Source organism: Borostomias antarcticus (genome assembly GCF_949987555.1).
Source record: "Borostomias antarcticus genome assembly, chromosome: 19".
Classification (NCBI taxonomy): Eukaryota; Metazoa; Chordata; class Actinopteri; order Stomiiformes; family Stomiidae; genus Borostomias; species Borostomias antarcticus.
The window spans coordinates 21,697,616-21,715,130 of NC_140252.1; the positions used below are offsets into that span (position 1 = coordinate 21,697,616).

Genomic DNA, 17,515 nt, shown 5'->3' on the forward strand with positions numbered 1-17,515 from the left:
TAGGCTGTTCCGGCAAGCTCTCCACCCTCCGCTACAAGGACATGGCTGCGACTGAACTGTTATCATTTCGTGTTTTTTTTATATTTTTATAAAACTTACACGCGTAGCCAGTTATTTCCTGAAATATACGAAACAAGAGGGAATAGTATTATATTACGTTTCATTTTATTCGGTGGATAGTACCTTAGTAAAATGTGTGTCATCGTGGGAGGGTGTGTAACTCTCAGAACGTCCCAGAGCTCTTCGTCTTGATTGGCTATCAGAGAAATGGGCGGGTGTATTTAGGAAATCCTAGGTTTTGATTGGATAAGGTCGGTTTCCTGACAGCCGTTCCTGACGTGCGTTTCAGAGTTTCAACGCTGAACTACCAGCTGAGAGACGAGCAGGTACCAGCCGGTCTGAGAGCTGTTCATGACGGATCTGATCCAGGAACACTTTTGAGAACCTATTATCAGATTAAAAGGTAAGTTGTTGGTGTTTGTGGGGACAGTTTGGGCTGGTTGGCCAGACCTCCTTCTACAGGAAGCAATAACAACTCAACTGAACCAGCTGATTTGATACAACGTTAGTTCCAAAGTCAAAGTCAGTTTTATTCTTCTCATTCAAGGTGAGTAGTGGGATGTTATTAGTCTACCTGGGTGAAGAGTTGTACAAATTAGAATAATCGGGTTTAGTGCATGGGAGCAAATGATGGTTCATATTAGTACTTAGTGAAGCCAGGTTCCACACCTCTGTGGGTTGGGTTAAGTAAACACCAGGGCAGAGGACGGGATCTTGCTTGATCGTTGGTCGCTGGTGATGTGAAAGCGCTCTGGTTCTGGGGTTGGGTTAGGGTTAGACCTGGACCAGGTCTAGGTTAGGGTTAGGATTAGGGTTAGGGTTAGGGGGTTAGGGTTAGGGTTAGTAACCCTGCTCTCCCCAGATGGCCCAGTGGGGATGTGAAAGCGCTCTGGTTCTGTAGAGTAACGCGCTGCTCTCCCCAGATGGCCCAGTGGGGATGTGAAAGCCTCTAGTTCTGTAGAGTAACCCTAACCCCTAACCCTCCCCAGATGGCCCAGTGGGGATGTGAAAGCGCTCTGGTTCTGTAGAGTAACCCTAACCCTCCCCAGATGGCCCAGTAGGGATGTGAAAGCGCTCTGGTTCTGTAGAGTAACCCTAACCCCTAACCCTCCCCAGATGGCCCAGTGGTGCGAGCTTCAGATGCTGGACTCCAAGTACCTGGAGCAGGTAGACCAGCTGTACGACGACTCCTTCCCTATGGACATCCGCCAGTATCTCAGCAAGTGGATTGAGAGCATTGACTGGTAAACTGGGATATTACGTATTGATAAAGTCTGTATTACAGTAGTGTATAACAATGATTGAATCCTATAGGAGTGTAAAAGTACGGAGAGAGGGATGTCAATGTCTGTAAACACATGCGATAACACACTGACAGTAACATTACTATGTGACGCGAATTAATAACTGATCACCCCCCCCTTCCCCCCCAGGGACAACGTGGCGGTCCAGGACTCCCTAGCGACCGTCCGCTTCCACGACCTGCTGGCCCAGCTGGACGACCAGCACAGCCGCTTCGCCCTGGAGAACAACTTCCTGCTCCAGCACAACATCCGCAAGATCAAACGAAACCTCCAGGTAGAGCGCTAGACACCCCTCAGGTCAAACAACACCTCCAGGTAGAGCGCTAGAGCGCTAGACGCCCCTCAGAACAAACGACACCTCCAGGTAGAGCGCTAGAGCGCTAGACGCCCCTCAGGTCAAACGACACCTCCAGGTAGAGCGCTAGACGCCCCTCAGAACAAACGACACCTCCAGGTAGAGCGCTAGATGCCCCTCAGAACAAACAAAACCTCCAGGTAGAGCGCTAGACGCCCCTCAGAACAAACGACACCTCCAGGTAGAGCGCTAGACGCCCCTCAGAACAAACGACACCTCCAGGTAGAGCGCTAGACGCCCCTCAGAACAAACGACACCTCCAGGTAGAGCGCTAGACGCCCCTCAGAACAAACGACACCTCCAGGTAGAGCGCTAGACGCCCCTCAGAACAAACAAAACCTCCAGGTAGAGCGCTAGAGCGCTAGACGCCCCTCAGGTCAAACAAAACCTCCAGGTAGAGCGCTAGAGCGCTAGACCCCCTCAGGTCAATCAAAACCTCCAGGTAGAGCGCTAGACCCCCTCAGGTCAAACAAAACCTCCAGGTAGAGCGCTAGACGCCCCTAAGGTCAAACGACACCTCCAGGTAGAGCGCTAGACGCCCCTAAGGTCAAACGACACCTCCAGGTAGAGCGCTAGAGCGCTAGACCCCCTCAGAACAAACAAAACCTCCAGGTAGAGCGCTAGACGCCCCTCAGAACAAACGACACCTCCAGGTAGAGCGCTAGACACCCCTCAGGTCAAACGACACCTCCAGGTAGAGCGCTAGACGCCCCTCAGGTCAAACGACACCTCCAGGTAGAGCGCTAGACGCCCCTCAGGTCAAACGACACCTCCAGGTAGAGCGCTAGAGCGCTAGACGCCCCTCAGAACAAACGACACCTCCAGGTAGAGCGCTAGAGCGCTAGACCCCCTCAGGTCAAACGAAACCTCCAGGTAGAGCGCTAGACGCCTCTCAGGTCAGAGCCTGGTTGGCGCTCACTCATTTTCTAACCATCCAGTGGGAGCAGGTAGTCCAGCCTGAATAGACACACCGCCGCTCACCCACAATCCACTGCGCTATGTTCAGCCTGTTGAGACGTTGGCGAAGGCAGCAAAGCGTTGATCTGTTGTGTTACGCTGTTCTCATCAGGACCGGTTCCAGGAGGACCCTGTTCACATGGCCATGATTATATCCAGAAACCTGAAAGAGGAGCTGAAGATCCTGGAGAACGCCAAGAGCATAGAGGTGCTGCCTGCTCAAAGCTCTCTGACATGTTCAATAAATACCCTGTAATAACTAGCTGAAGTTTATTTCTCACAATGTCTCAATTATGTCTATATATGAATCTATTTGACTGTGAGTTAGTTGGGCAGAGGTCACTAACAACATCAGTATTTCCAGACTAACCAGGAAAGCACAGCGTCTAACATGGTCGTGGAGAAACTAAAGCTGGACAACAAAGTCCAGGAGATGAAGAACAAGGTGCAGGTGGGTCATCATCTCCACATGGAGGCGTGTGGCCAACCCTCCTCTAGTCAGACGTCCGAGATCGGTCATGTCTCATCAGTCGACCACCCATCCTGTTCCAGGGACGTCAGCAGGTCACACTCTGTCCCTTTTCTCCACAGGAGTCTGATCAGCAGATCAAATCGCTTGAGGACCTTCAGGATGAGCACGACTTCAAGCTCAACACGCTCAGAAACAGAGGTGAGGCCTTCGCTCTTTGTTCATGACTTACAGTGGGAATGGAATATGGATTTTGGTGTGAATCTTGTCAACTCAAACTCAGTATCACTGTATATCTACACTTAAAACTGATTTTCAATTCAGTGTTTGTTCTATCGGTCCTCAGAACATGAGGTGAACGGGACGACAGCCAAGGAGCTGGAGCAGGAGAAGATGCTCGTAGGGAAAATGGTTTTCGAGCTGAAATACAGGAGAGCGGTAAGAGGGCTCGTTTCAGACCCGGTGATGACGGAGAGAGAAGGTCTCTGAGGAGGATGACCGACTAACCAGCTGTTCATGGTGAAGTGTGGATGATTCTGAGCTGGTGGGCGGGTCTCTCTCTCCCAGGACGTGGTGAGCCAGCTGGCTGAGGTGCTGAACATCGCGGAGGCCGTCCTGGCGGACCTGATCTCGGAGGAGCTCCCGGAGTGGAAAGGTCGGCAGCAGATCGCCTGCATCGGCGGGCCGCCCAACGCCTGCCTGGACCAGCTGCAGAGCTGGTGAGACCCCCAACCTCCCCTCACTGCCTCTCAGAACACCCACCTCCCCTCCCTCTCCTCCATCTCCTCTCTCTCCTCCCTCTCCTCCATCTCCACCCTCTCCTCCCTCTCCTCTCCTCCCTCTCCTCTCCTCTCTCTCCTCCCTCTCCTCTCCTCTCTCTCCTCCCTCTCATAGTCTCCCAAAAAGAAACCTCCTAAGCTTGTCCCCCTCCTTGTCTCCCCCCCCCCCCCCCCCAGGTTCACAGCCGTAGCGGAGAGCCTGCAGCAGGTGAGGCAGCAGCTGAAGAAGCTGCAGGAGCTGGAGCAGAAGTTCACGTACGACAACGACCCCATCACCCAGCAGAAGGCCTTCCTGGAGAACCGCACCCTCGCGCTCTTCAGGAGCCTCATAGAGCAGTGAGACTCATTTACTCACCTTCATTCACCCTGGCTGGTCTCACCTCAGAGAAGCAGCACACCGTTCAGACAAGTTCAAGCACTTTGTTTATGCCTGAAGGAAAATTATTCCATAAACACACTGCCCAGGTATGCACATAGACAGACTGCCCAGGTATGCACATAGACTCTTCCAGGGACAGACTGCCCAGGTATGCACATAGACTCTTCCAGGGACACACTGCCCAGGTATGCTCATAGACTCTTCCATAGACACACTGCCCAGGTATGCACATAGACTCTTCCAGGGACAGACTGCCCAGGTATGCTCATAGACTCTTCCATAGACACACTGCCCAGGTATGCACATAGACTCTTCCAGAGACAGACTGCCCAGGTATGCACAAAGACTCTTCCAGGGACAGACTGCCCAGGTATGCTCATAGACTCTTCCATGGACAGACTGGCCAGGTATGCACATAGACTCTTCCAGGGACAGACTGCCCAGGTATGCACATAGACTCTTCCAGGGACAGACTGCCCAGGTATGCACATAGACTCTTCCAGGGACAGACTGCCCAGGTATGCACATAGACACACTGCCCAGGTATGCACATAGACTCTTCCAGGGACAGACTGCCCAGGTATGCACATAGACTCTTCCAGGGACAGACTGCCCAGGTATGCACATAGACTCTTCAGACTGCCCAGGTATGCACATAGACTCTTCCAGGGACAGACTGCCCAGGTATGCACATAGACTCTTCCAGGGACAGACTGCCCAGGTATGCACATAGACTCTTCCATAGACACACTGCCCAGGTATGCTCATAGACTCTTCCAGGGACAGACTGCCCAGGGGACGTTCAGTTTGCACATAGAGAGTCTTGTTCTCACGCTTCTGTTCTGACCTCACATGAAGACCGAGCCCAGAGTGACGGGGAAGTGGGAAGATGAAGGTTGGCAGAACAGAGAGACGTGTTCTGTGGGTCGGAAGCAGGGAGAGACGTGCAGCAGGGAGAGACGTGCAGCAGGGAGAGACATGCAGCAGGGAGAGACATGCAGCAGGGAGAGACATGCAGCAGGGAGAGACGTGCAGCAGGGAGAGACATGCAGCAGGGAGAGACATGCAGCAGGGAGAGACATGCAGCAGGGAGAGACATGCAGCAGGGAGAGACGTGCAGCAGGGAGAGACATGCAGCAGGGAGAGACATGCAGCAGGGAGAGACATGCAGCAGGGAGAGACGTGCAGCAGGGAGAGACATGCAGCAGGGAGAGACGTGCAGCAGGGAGAGACATGCAGCAGGGAGAGACGTGCAGCAGGGAGAGACATGCAGCAGGGAGAGACATGCAGCAGGGAGAGACGTGCAGCAGGGAGAGACATGCAGCAGATAGAGACATGCAGCAGGGAGAGACATGCAGCAGGGAGAGACGTGCAGCAGGGAGAGACATGCAGCAGGGAGAGACATGCAGCAGGGAGAGACATGCAGCAGGGAGAGACATGCAGCAGGGAGAGACATGCAGCAGGGAGAGATGTGCAGCAGGGAGAGACGTGCAGCAGGGAGAGACATGCAGCAGGGAGAGATGTGCAGCAGGGAGAGACGTGCAGCAGGGAGAGACATGCAGCAGGGAGAGGGAGAGACGTGCAGCAGGGAGAGACGTGCAGCAGGGAGAGACATGTTCTTGGTGTGTGGGATTGTTGTCCTTCCTGTTCACAGAGCAGAGGAGGATTTCTCCCTCACATCTGGGGCTGCTGGACCAATCAGAGGAGGGAGGATGACGAGGAAGTAGCCTGTATGTTCTGTTATGTTGAGCTTGTTAAGACTTCTATGGTGCAGTAGCAGTTAATGTGTTTCCGATGGTTTCTGTGTGTGTGTTTGTGTGTGTGTGTGTGTGTGTGTGTGTGTGTGTGTGTGTTCCAGCTCTTTGATGGTGGAGCGTCAGCCCTGCATGCCCACTCATCCACAGAGGCCCCTGGTGCTGAAAACAGGAGTGCAGTTCACCGTCAAGCTCAGGTGAGCACACAAAATGGCCGCCCTACTGCAGCCCGGCTACAGCAGACGTACGGTGGAGTAGCTCTGGTTACCCGGCTCTCCCAGCGCAGCTCTGGTCTTACTCTGGTCTGGTCTTACTCTGGTCTTACTCAAGTCTGGTCTTACTCTGGTCTTACTCTGGTCTTACTCTGGTCTTACTCTGGTCTGGTCTTACTCTGGTCTTACTCTGGTCTTACTCTGGTCTTACTCTGGTCTTACTCAAGTCATCTCTGCCTTGTCTTCCCTGTTCACTAGATTTCTGGTGAAGCTGCAGGAATTCAACTACCAGCTCAAAGTCAAAGCTTTGTTTGATAAGTAAGTGGAAGTGACGTCGGCAGCGTGATACTGAGTCGTGTTGAAACACATCCATGTAACGCCTTCTAAACCTGAATCCATTGTTTTCTTTTACCTCAGGGACGTTACCGACAAGAAAGGGTACGTTTCAAATCAGTGTGTACATGCTATTGAGTGACAGTATTTATACAGTATGTGATCTCACAGTTATTCATTACAAATCATCTCAATCTCAGCGTTCGCAAATTCAACATTTTGGGAACAAATTATAAAGTCATGAATATGGAGGAGTCCAACGGGAGCTTGGCTGCAGAGTTTCGCCATTTGGTAAGTACAGGAAACGCACAGGAAACACCCAGGAAACGCACAGGAAACGCACAGGAAACCCCCAGGAAACACACAGGAAACGCACAGGAAACACCCAGGAAACACACAGGAAACACACAGGAAACACCCAGGAAACACACAGGAAACACACAGGAAACACCCAGGAAACACACAGGAAACACACTGGACATGAATGCATGGTGAAATAAATGCCCATGTGGGCCGTGTCCACTGATCTCTCTGATGTCCACAGCAACTGAGGGAACAGAAAGTAGCTGGCAACAGAACGAACGAGGTAAGAGACTTTTATAAACAGACCTTTTGGTGATAACTGATTTATAGGTGATAGTGCTGTTATTAAACGATTATTACAATATTGATTTATGGATGACCGTGCTGTTATGAACAGGTTATTACATTACTGATTTGTTATTACAGTACTGATTTGTTATTATAGTACTGATTTGTGCTATTACAGTACTGATTTGTTATTACATTATAGATTTGTGTGTTATTACATTATAGATTTGTTATTACATTATAGATTTGTGTGTTATTACATTATAGATTTGTTATTACATTATAGATTTGTGTATTTACAGTACTGATTTGTGTCATTACAGTGTTGATTTGTGTTATTACAGTACTGATTTGTTATTACAGTACTGGTTTGTTATTACAGTACTGATTTGTGTTATTACAGTACTGATTTGTTATTACAGTACTGGTTTGTTATTACAGTACTGATTTGTGTTATTACAGTACTGATTTGTTATTACAGTACTGGTTTGTTATTACAGTACTGATTTGTGTTATTACAGTACTGATTTGTTATTACAGTACTGATTTGTTATTACAGTACTGGTTTGTGTATTTTCAGGGCCCTCTTATCGTGACAGAGGAACTGCACTCCATCTGCTTTGAGTCTGAGCTCAGTCAAGCAGGTCTGGAGATGAAACTAGAGGCAAGTGCATCTTGGGTATAGTAGTCTGTTGTACGCCAGATCCATACTGAGGTGTGACCAGCCTGTGACAGGCCTGTTGACCTGTGCTCTACCAGACCATCTCCCTGCCTATCGTGGTCATCTCCAACGTCAGCCAGCTGCCCTGCGGCTGGGCCTCCATCCTGTGGTACAACATGCTGACCAGCGAGCCCAAGGTAGGCCCAGCAAGCACACACACACACACGCACACACACACGCACACACACGCACACACACACACACACATGCACACACAAACAAACAAACAAACAAACACAGCCCTGGCTTGGCAAGAACTCCTTTGAAAAAGAGAGGGTCTCAACAGGACTTCCCTGATTAAATATAACGTTAAATAAAATTAAAAAACATGAAGTCTGACACAGAATGGACATGCACACTGTGGCCACACCCCCTTCCTGTGTGGTCCAGAACCTGAAGTTCTTCCTGAGCCCCCCTGCAGCCACCTGGAGCCAGCTGGCCAAGGTGCTGAGCTGGCAGTTCTCCTCCGTCACCAAGCGAGGACTCAACGAGGAGCAGCTGGGCATGCTGGCAGACAAGCTGCTGGGTGAGTGAAAGGGTGAGGGGTACATTCAGACAAGCTCCTGGGTGAGGGGTACATTCAGACAAGCTGCTGGGTGAGTGAAAGGGTGAGGGGTACATTCAGACAAGCTGCTGGGTGAGTGGTACATTCAGACAAGCTCCTGGGTGAGTGAAAGGGTGAGGGGTACATTCAGATGAGCTCCTAGTTGAGTGTGAAAGGGTGAGGGGTACATTCAGATGAGCTCCTAGTTGAGTGAAAGGGTGAGGGGTACATTCAGATGAGCTCCTAGTTGAGTGTGAAGGGGTGAGGGGTACATTCAGATGAGCTCCTAGTTGAGTGTGAAGGGGTGAGGGGTACATTCAGATGAGCTCCTAGTTGAGTGTGAAGGGGTGAGGGGTACATTCAGATGAGCTCCTAGTTGAGTGTGAAGGGGTGAGGGGTACATTCAGATGAGCTCCTAGTTGAGTGTGAAGGGGTGAGGGGTACATTCAGATGAGCTCCTAGTTGAGTGTGAAAGGGTGAGGGGTACATTCAGATGAGCTCCTAGTTGAGTGTGAAGGGGTGAGGGGTACATTCCAGTTCCAAATTGTGGGACTCAACAGCAACGGTCAAGAGTGATGTTCATTCACATCGAGTTTAGGAATGCACCAACATTTCTGAATGAATGAAAATAATTTTTTTACTGAATATGTGACGAGACCAACGGTGTGGCAGTAAGCTAGTGGCTAGCCCCCGATGTAAGGGCTACTTTGACTGCACCAGTCACAACGCAGAGCTGCCAACTCATACACATGATTGGAGGCTTTGAATTCTAACAGTTGGACAGATCTTACAGGTTGTTTGATGTAGTGTAGAGTAGGTAACATTAGCTAACCTGCCTGATTCACCTAGATCACCTTGTACCTGGTCATTTGGGTGCATCCCTTAAAGAGTTGCTCGCTTGCCTCATCGCGCCGGTTAGTTAGTATTGTTCTTTTCTGTTCAGAGTCTAAATACTGGGGAGATATATTTTTCTATGTTTCAACAGGACCCAAGGCTGCTCGGAACCCAGAAGGTCTCATCCCATGGACCAAGTTCTGTAAGGTGGGTCCTGATGACAATGTCCCAGCATGCCGTGCGGTACGAGGTCTGGAGAACACGCTCACCAGTAAACGTTTGCCGTTTGTGTCCCGGAGCAGAACGTGACCGAGAAGAACTTCCCCTTCTGGCTGTGGATCGAAGGAATCCTGGACCTCATTAAGAGACACCTGCTGTGTCTGTGGAACGACGGGTAGGTCTAACCCTAAATCTATAGGTTCATAACATCTACAGGGTCATAACATCTACAGGGTCATAACATCTACAGGATCATAACGTCTACAGGATAATAACGTCTACAGGATAATAACATCTACAGTATCTTAACATCTACAGGATCATAACATGTACAGGGTCATAACATCTACAGGATCATAACATGTACAGGGTCATAACATCTACAGGATCATAACATGTACAGGGTCATAACATGTACAGGGTCATAACGTCTACAGGATAATAACGTCTACAGGATCATAACATCTACAGCAGGGTTTCCCAACCTGGGGTCCGGGCCCCCCGGGGCACCAATGATCGCAGGGGGGGGGGCTCCAGGTCTCAGACAATTTGAGGGCTTTCCAGCTGAAACTGACATTTGAAATCGTCTAACTTGCGTATTTTGACATATTTCCGACTCAAACAAGCTATAGGGGCGGGACATAACATTTCAAGGAATTTGACTGGAGACTGAAGTTGGCGGCTTATAACAGCTGTAGACAGATTTAATAGATGGATAGCATTGATTGATGTCGTGAGATTAGTGGTTGATCTTGCTCTTGCATTGCTGACGGAAGCGCTTAAGAGATTTTGTTGTACAGGAAGAAAAAAATGATAGGATTTGATATAAGATCACAATCATATATTGTTAAAGAAGTAGTAAAGGGAAAATGCATGTTTAGCCCTGTTTTAAGGTTACTTATGATCATATACAATGATTCAGGTCAAAACGTCTTTAGAAACGAAATAGCTTCCCCACTTGCTCCAGCACGCATGCGCACAGACGTTTCTAAAGATCATATTACAGAGGCATGTGAAAACCACAATAAGCCCTCGCTCTATGTAAGCACAACTAGCGATTCATAAAAACAGATTGATGAAAACAACCGTTTCGCGGCAGAAAATAGATTTTTTAGAAGCTGCATTCTAAGTGCCCCAGTCCGCCGCCATTACATGGATATACTGGCTCGCGCTGGATTTAAAATTTCTTCTACATGCCTCCGAATTACACCAAAGTTATCTCGGTGAGTGAAACGTCTTATAATATGCCGTAAATAAAGTCCAGGTTGTCAAAAACGAGCATTCTCCTTTAATCCACCTGGTTTCTTGTCTCTTCTTTTCTCCCTCATACCCTCCCTCCTCCTTCTATTGGCTAGCTGTATCATGTTTTGTTCTTTCTCCTCCTCCTATTGGCCAGCTGTATCATGGGGTTTGTGAGTAAGGAGCGGGAGAAGGCGATGCTAATTGGGAAATGTCCCGGGACGTTCCTGCTGCGCTTCAGCGAGAGCAGCCGTGAGGGAGCCATCACCTTCACCTGGGTGGAGCACGACGTCCACGGTACTACAGTACTACGACCGTACACAACAACTACCACGACTACTACGACTACTACTACGACTATTACTACTACGACTACTACTACTACTACGACTACTACTACTACGACTACTACTACTACTACTACCACTACTACTACTACTACTACGACCGTACACAACTACTACTACGACGACTACTACTACTACGACTACTACTACTACGACTATTACTACTACGACTATTACTACTACGACTATTACTACTACTACTACTACTACTACTATTACTACTACGACTATTACTACTACTACTACTACTACTACTACTACTACCACTACTACTACTACTACTACTACCACTACTACTACTACTACTACTACTACTACCACTACTACTACTACCACTACTACTACTACTACTACTACTACTACTACTAATACTACCACTACTACTACTACTACTACCACTACTACTACTACTACTACTACTACTACTACTACTACTACTACCACTACTACTACTACCACTACTACTACTACTACTACTACTACTACTAATACTACCACTACTACTACTACTACCACTACTACTACTACTACTACTAATACTACCACTACTACTACTACTACCACTACGACTACTACGACTATTACTACTACAACTACTACTACTACTACTACTACGACTATTACTACTACGACTATTACTACTACTACTACTACTACTACTACTACTACTACCACTACGACTACTACGACTACCACGACTACTACTACTACTACTACTACTAATACTACCACTACTACTACTACTACTAATACTACTACTACTACTACTACTACCACTACTACTACTACTATTACTACTACTACTACCACTACTACCACTACTACTACTACTACTACTACTACTACTACCACTACTACCACTACTACTACTACTACTACTACCACTACCACTACTACTACTACTACTACTACAGACTCAGATATGTGACGGCGCCTGAGCTTGACGCGCTTGTACTCCAACCAAGTAATCCACAACGTTTCGATGAATGTCAGAATAACAAAGTTTATTTTAGCGCGAGATCCATACTTTGAGGCTCGTTGCAAACAAATCATAGATCAAACTTCTGTCCGTAGACTAAACCAAAATAACAAGGCCGTGTAGGAACCACAATGATCTTAGCGGTCAAAAACTGTATGATACCGCCATACCTGAGTTCCCTGTGCTTCCTACCCCCCAAACATTTTAACAATGAAACGGGGAAAGCCAAACAAAAAAGGGGCGTGTCCAATTGACATTCCTAATTGACTCGGCATGTTAACCCCTTAATCAACAAAACAAGAAGGGCATGCAATAGGCTACACACTTTCATATTCTTATTCTTATTTAGACCATATACACATTCAATATTCAAAAATAAACACTTGGCACATAAGCCCTTAACCTTAAACTAAAGTAGGAGAACGTTTGGCTCCAACATTCCGGCCCCTAATTGTTCTTGTAAGAACCAAACAAAAACAATTATAATTTACAAACAACATAGGGGGCCAAAGCGTAATAGTCCACTTCCAGTCCATTCCCAAAGAGGGTATTCCACAGTCAGTTTGTGTTCCACGGAACGGTCAGTAAAGTGAAGTGTGCATGTGTGTGAAAAAACAAAACAAGGGGCATGGTCTGCTATGCAGGGGCTTCCAGCAGCAGACATAGTTTGGTAATGGGCCTGCAAAGGGTGTTGGACTGCGTTCTAACCTGCACTTGCCTAACGAACCCTTTGGAGTCTGGCCTGCTTTCTGTGACTCGTCCCATTACCCACGAACTACGTGGAGCTGAGTCATCAATGATGAGAACTATGTCCCCTGGGGCAAAGTTTCTCCTCTTCTTCGTCCATTTCTGTCGCTTTTGTAGGTCTGGAAGATACTCCTTGGTCCATCTTTTCCAGAACAAATTGGCCATGTACTGTATTTGTCGCCATCTCCTCCTAGAGTAACAGTCCTCAGGCTTGAACACTCCCGGAGGAATAGAAGGATTGGTGCTCAATAGAAGAAGATGATTTGGTGTGAGAGGCTCTAAATCATTAGGGTCATCTGACGCTGTAGTGATTGGCCTGTCGTTGATGATTGACTCCACCTCACAGAGCAGCGTCTGAAGCCCTTCTTCATCCAGTGTCTGTTGGTTCATTAAGGCACCAAGAACCCGCCTGATTGTCCTTATCTGTCTCTCCCAAATACCTCCATGGTGAGATCCAGTGGGAGGGTTAAAGATCCATGTGACACCCCTTTTGAGAAGAGTTCCCTGGATCTTCTCATCATCCAAGCCTTCAACCGCTTCCCGTAACTCACGTTCTGCTCTCACAAAGTTGGTACCGTTGTCTGAGCGGATAATCTTCACTTGCCCTCTCCTGGCTACAAACCTTCTGATGGCGTTTATGCAGGAGTTGGTATCCAAGGAATGTGCCACCTCTATGTGAACGGCCCTTATGTTCATTCACGTAAAAATTACTCCATACCGCTTGACGGTTACTCTGCCACGCCTGATTTCAAACGGGCCGAAGTAGTCGACACCCACGTTAGTGAAGGGTGGCTCGTCTGGAATCAGTCTTTCCTCGGGTAGATCATGTGCTGCTCGCCTCTGGGCCCACTCAACTTCCTGCAGCTGACGCATTTGGAGATTTCTTTTCTGACAGCTGCATTTGCTTTAAGAATCCAATATCTCTGTCTGAGACGAGAGAGTGTGTGATTTCTTCCGCTATGACCAACGTTCTCGTGGACATGCCGAATAAGAAGCTGTGCCACATGGTGGTTGTTGGGCAGAATAGCTGGGTGCTTCGACAGCACCGGCATAGCTGATCTGTTCAATCTGCCACCTACCCGCATCACACTATCCTGGAGCACTGGACATAGCCTGAGAAGATGGCTGCTCCTTCTGACAGGTGGGCCTTTCTTCAGGTTGACCATCTCATCTGGAAACATTCTCCACTGACAGAAACTGATAATCTGTAATTCTGCATCCAAAAGATCATCAGCAGTAAGAGTTCTTTTGATCAGTGCTCTTCTTTTGCTGCTCCTCAGCCTCTTGTTTTCCTCTTCATGCTTTTGTCCTGATTGTAGACCTTTCCTTTCCTTGCACAATCGTTTCAGTGCACCTTTAACCTTTAGCACCCAAGCAACTGCTCTTCTGAGGCGGTGCCAGTCTGAGAAATGGGAGATGAGCTTGCTGACAGCATCGACGTTCTCCTCCACAGATATAGCATTAACCAGTGTGTCCCTCTTCACCTCTGGATCATTCACGCCTAGAGGCTCATCTGGAATACAAGGCCATTCTGACTCTGGCTGTGTTATGAAGCCCGGTCCTGAAATCCAGTTAAAGTCCCTTTTCACAAACACCTTAGCTGAAACACCTCTGGAGGCGAAGTCAGCAGGATTCAAGCTAGTGTTCACATATTTCCACTGGGACACATCTGAATGATCCCTGATGACGGCGACTCTGTTTGCAACGAATGTGTGAAACCTTGCCGTTTCATTTCTAACATATTTCAACACTGACGTGCTGTCAGTCCAAAACACGGATGGCTTTAGTTGTAGCTCTAACTCTGCTCTCATCATCCTGTCCACACGTACAGCCACTGTGGCAGCTGTGAGCTCCATACGCGGTATGGTGATTGGCTTTAGCGGAGCGACACGAGCCTTACCCATGATGAAAGCACAGTGGGCCTGATTCTCTCTCCTCAATGACAGGTAGGTGACCGTGCCATAGCCATTCTCGCTGGCGTCAGCAAAGTGATGGAGTTGAGCTGACACAGGTTCCTTAAAGTCAGTGGGTTTGATGCATCGCTTAACCTCATAGTCTGTCAGCTGGTTCAAATCCATTAACCAGTTCTCCCACTTTACTGCCAGAACTTCAGGGATGCTCTCGTCCCATCCAAGCTTCAACCTGCACAGCTCCCGCAATAGCTGCTTTGCCGGGAGGATAAGGGGTGCAAGAATACCAAGCGGATCGTAAATGGAGCTAACCATTGAAAGAAGGCCTCTTCTTGTGAGTGGTCTGTCCTGAATTGAAATTTTAAACTTCAGTGTGTCAGATTTAACACACCACTGTACTCCGAGGGCTCTTTCTACTGGTGGTGTGTCTTGATCTAAGTCCAGATCCTTTATTTCCTTTGCTCTCTCCTCCTCTGGGATAGAGGCAATAACGGTTTGGCTGTTGCTCGTCCATTTATTCAGCCTAAAGCCTCCTTTTGCACACAAGGCCTTGAGCTCCTGTGTGAGTGGCAAGGCTTCCTCTTCACTGGCCACTGACTTTAAACAGTCATCCACGTAGAAGTTCCTCAGAACTGTGTTCACTGCTTCAGATGAAAAACTGTCTGTGTGGTCCGTCGCACATTTTTTCAAAGCGAAATTTGCACAGCTTGGGGAAGAAGTAGCTCCGAAGATATGCACCACCATCTTGTATTCCTCCAGCTCCATTTCCAGATCTCCGTCCGGCCACCAGAGAAACCTGAGAAGGTCAGTATCCTGTTCTGGGACCTTCACCTGGTGGAACATGGCTTCAATGTCTGTCATAAAAGCAACAGGTTCTTGGCGAAATCTGGACAAAACACCAATTAGATTAGCTGTCAGATCTGGGCCTTAAAGAAGCTTAGCATTGAGTGATGTCCCTAGATAGGTGGCTCCGCAGTCAAATACCACCCTCAGCTTGTGTTTTTTGGGGTGGTACACCCCGTGGTGTGGGAGATACCACGCTCTTTTAGTGCTCTCTTTCTGGGGTTCCCTTGACACTTTCACTGCAAAACCGTTGTCTAGGATGTTTGCCATGAACTTAGTGTAGTCTTCACGGAACTGTGCGTTCTTGGTGAGTTTTCTTTTCAGGTTGCAGGCACGCTGTTCTGCGATGCAGCGGTTATTGGGAAACTCATCATCTTTATCCCTCAGCGGTAAGCATATGCTGTAGTGGTTATCCACTAACTTAGCCGACTGAGAGAGACGTTCCATGAAGAGTTGGTCTTCTCTTGACATTTCAAGTTGTCCCTCAAAGTGGCGCTCTGGGAAATCATATTTGGCCTGCTGCTGTAGCAGCCCTTCCAGTCTTTCAACAGAAATCCTGTGTGTCATTACTTGTGACTGCCCGTAGGTGGAGACATTTCCTCTTGTTAAAGGCCCATTCACAATCCAGCCTAACCTCGTTTCGACAGCATAAGGACCGTTGCCACGGCTGTTTATGATTGTCCATGGCTCCATAGCCTGAGGCACATTGGTGCCAATCAATAATCCAACTTCAGCGTCTATGTGCTTGAGACGCACTTGCTTCAAATATGGCCATCTGTCCACATCAGCCTGGGTAGGAATGTTTCCCTTAGCCACTGGGATACACTTCTGTGTGAAAACAACGGGAAGGTCCAAAAAACTATTGTTATCCATGCTGCCTATTTCCAGACCAGAGACGGCAAAGGTTCTCACCACTTCCTGTTTGTTCATGGTCTTAAGAAGTATGCTTGTTCTTCTTCCAGAGACCTTGAGGTCCTGTAACAGCGCCTCTGTACAGAATGAAGCTGTACTACCTGGATCTAAAAAGGCGTATGTCTCAACAACTCTATTACCCTTTTTCATTTTCACCCTAACAGGTATGATAGCCAAGATGCAATCAGTAACACCGGCCCCAGTATGACTCCCAACTTCTTCTTCTCCATTTAGGTGAACACATGCACTATTCACCGCACCAGTGCTCATCTCCTTTTGACCTGCATCCTTGTAAATGTGCAGTAAGGTAGGATGCTTGAACGAACACACTGTACAGACAAGCCTATTACCACATCCTTTGCTCATATGTCCAGGGATCAGACAACCAAAGCAGACTCCCTTGTTCTTCAGAAAGTCCAGCTTCTCTTGATGTGGCCTTTTACCCAGTTCTGTGCAGTTGCCTAGACTATGTTCTCCTTGACAGAAGGGACACTGCTTCCGTACCACAGTAGCGGGATTACCTTTCAGAGTCTTCTGAACTGGTGTGGCGCTAGTGACAAACCCAAAACCACCTTTCTTCTCTTTTACTGCACCTGATTTGCTCAAGGGTCCTGGACCAAACCTCACTGTGGTAGTGGCTTCCCTTAAGCTTCCAAACATAGGATCTGATGCTATTTTAGCCTGGCGGTCAATGAAAGTAACCAGGTCTGCAAATTTAGCCCTTCTGTTATTCTTATCCTGGTGTTCATAAGCCACCACTCCATCTCTCTTTCAACTTATATGGTAACTTTGCGACCACAGCCCTCATATTTGATGGGTTGTTCATCTCCTCCATATGCTGCACATTATCCATAGTGTTACAGCATCCAGTGAGGAAAATTGCAAAGGCTTGTAGTGCCTCGGAATCTTCTGGCTTGATGGACGGCCAACTGAGAGCCTTTTCGATGAAAGCACAGGCAATCCTATATTCATCTCCAAAGTGTTTTTTCAGGAGCCTTTGGGCTTCTGCATACCCTCTGTCTGGATC

General features: G+C 48.1%; 1 protein-coding gene across 1 annotated transcript in view; it reads left to right on the plus strand.

Annotated features, from left to right (window-relative positions):
* Positions 1-369: 369 nt before the first annotated feature.
* stat1a (signal transducer and activator of transcription 1a) overlaps positions 370-17,515 on the plus strand; it is a 22,101-nt gene continuing 4,955 nt past the window's right edge. Inside the window, exons 1-20 of the mRNA XM_084453398.1 lie at positions 370-463; positions 1,177-1,304; positions 1,494-1,638; positions 2,789-2,884; positions 3,041-3,127; positions 3,268-3,346; positions 3,492-3,583; positions 3,713-3,864; positions 4,102-4,260; positions 6,162-6,254; positions 6,528-6,587; positions 6,687-6,707; positions 6,803-6,893; positions 7,147-7,188; positions 7,774-7,857; positions 7,953-8,051; positions 8,305-8,440; positions 9,444-9,499; positions 9,595-9,686; positions 10,908-11,047. Of these exons, the coding sequence (XP_084309524.1) occupies positions 1,177-1,304; positions 1,494-1,638; positions 2,789-2,884; positions 3,041-3,127; positions 3,268-3,346; positions 3,492-3,583; positions 3,713-3,864; positions 4,102-4,260; positions 6,162-6,254; positions 6,528-6,587; positions 6,687-6,707; positions 6,803-6,893; positions 7,147-7,188; positions 7,774-7,857; positions 7,953-8,051; positions 8,305-8,440; positions 9,444-9,499; positions 9,595-9,686; positions 10,908-11,047 (1,852 nt within the window). The 5' untranslated portion in view covers positions 370-463. The remainder of the gene's footprint in view (positions 464-1,176; positions 1,305-1,493; positions 1,639-2,788; positions 2,885-3,040; positions 3,128-3,267; positions 3,347-3,491; positions 3,584-3,712; positions 3,865-4,101; positions 4,261-6,161; positions 6,255-6,527; positions 6,588-6,686; positions 6,708-6,802; positions 6,894-7,146; positions 7,189-7,773; positions 7,858-7,952; positions 8,052-8,304; positions 8,441-9,443; positions 9,500-9,594; positions 9,687-10,907; positions 11,048-17,515) is intronic.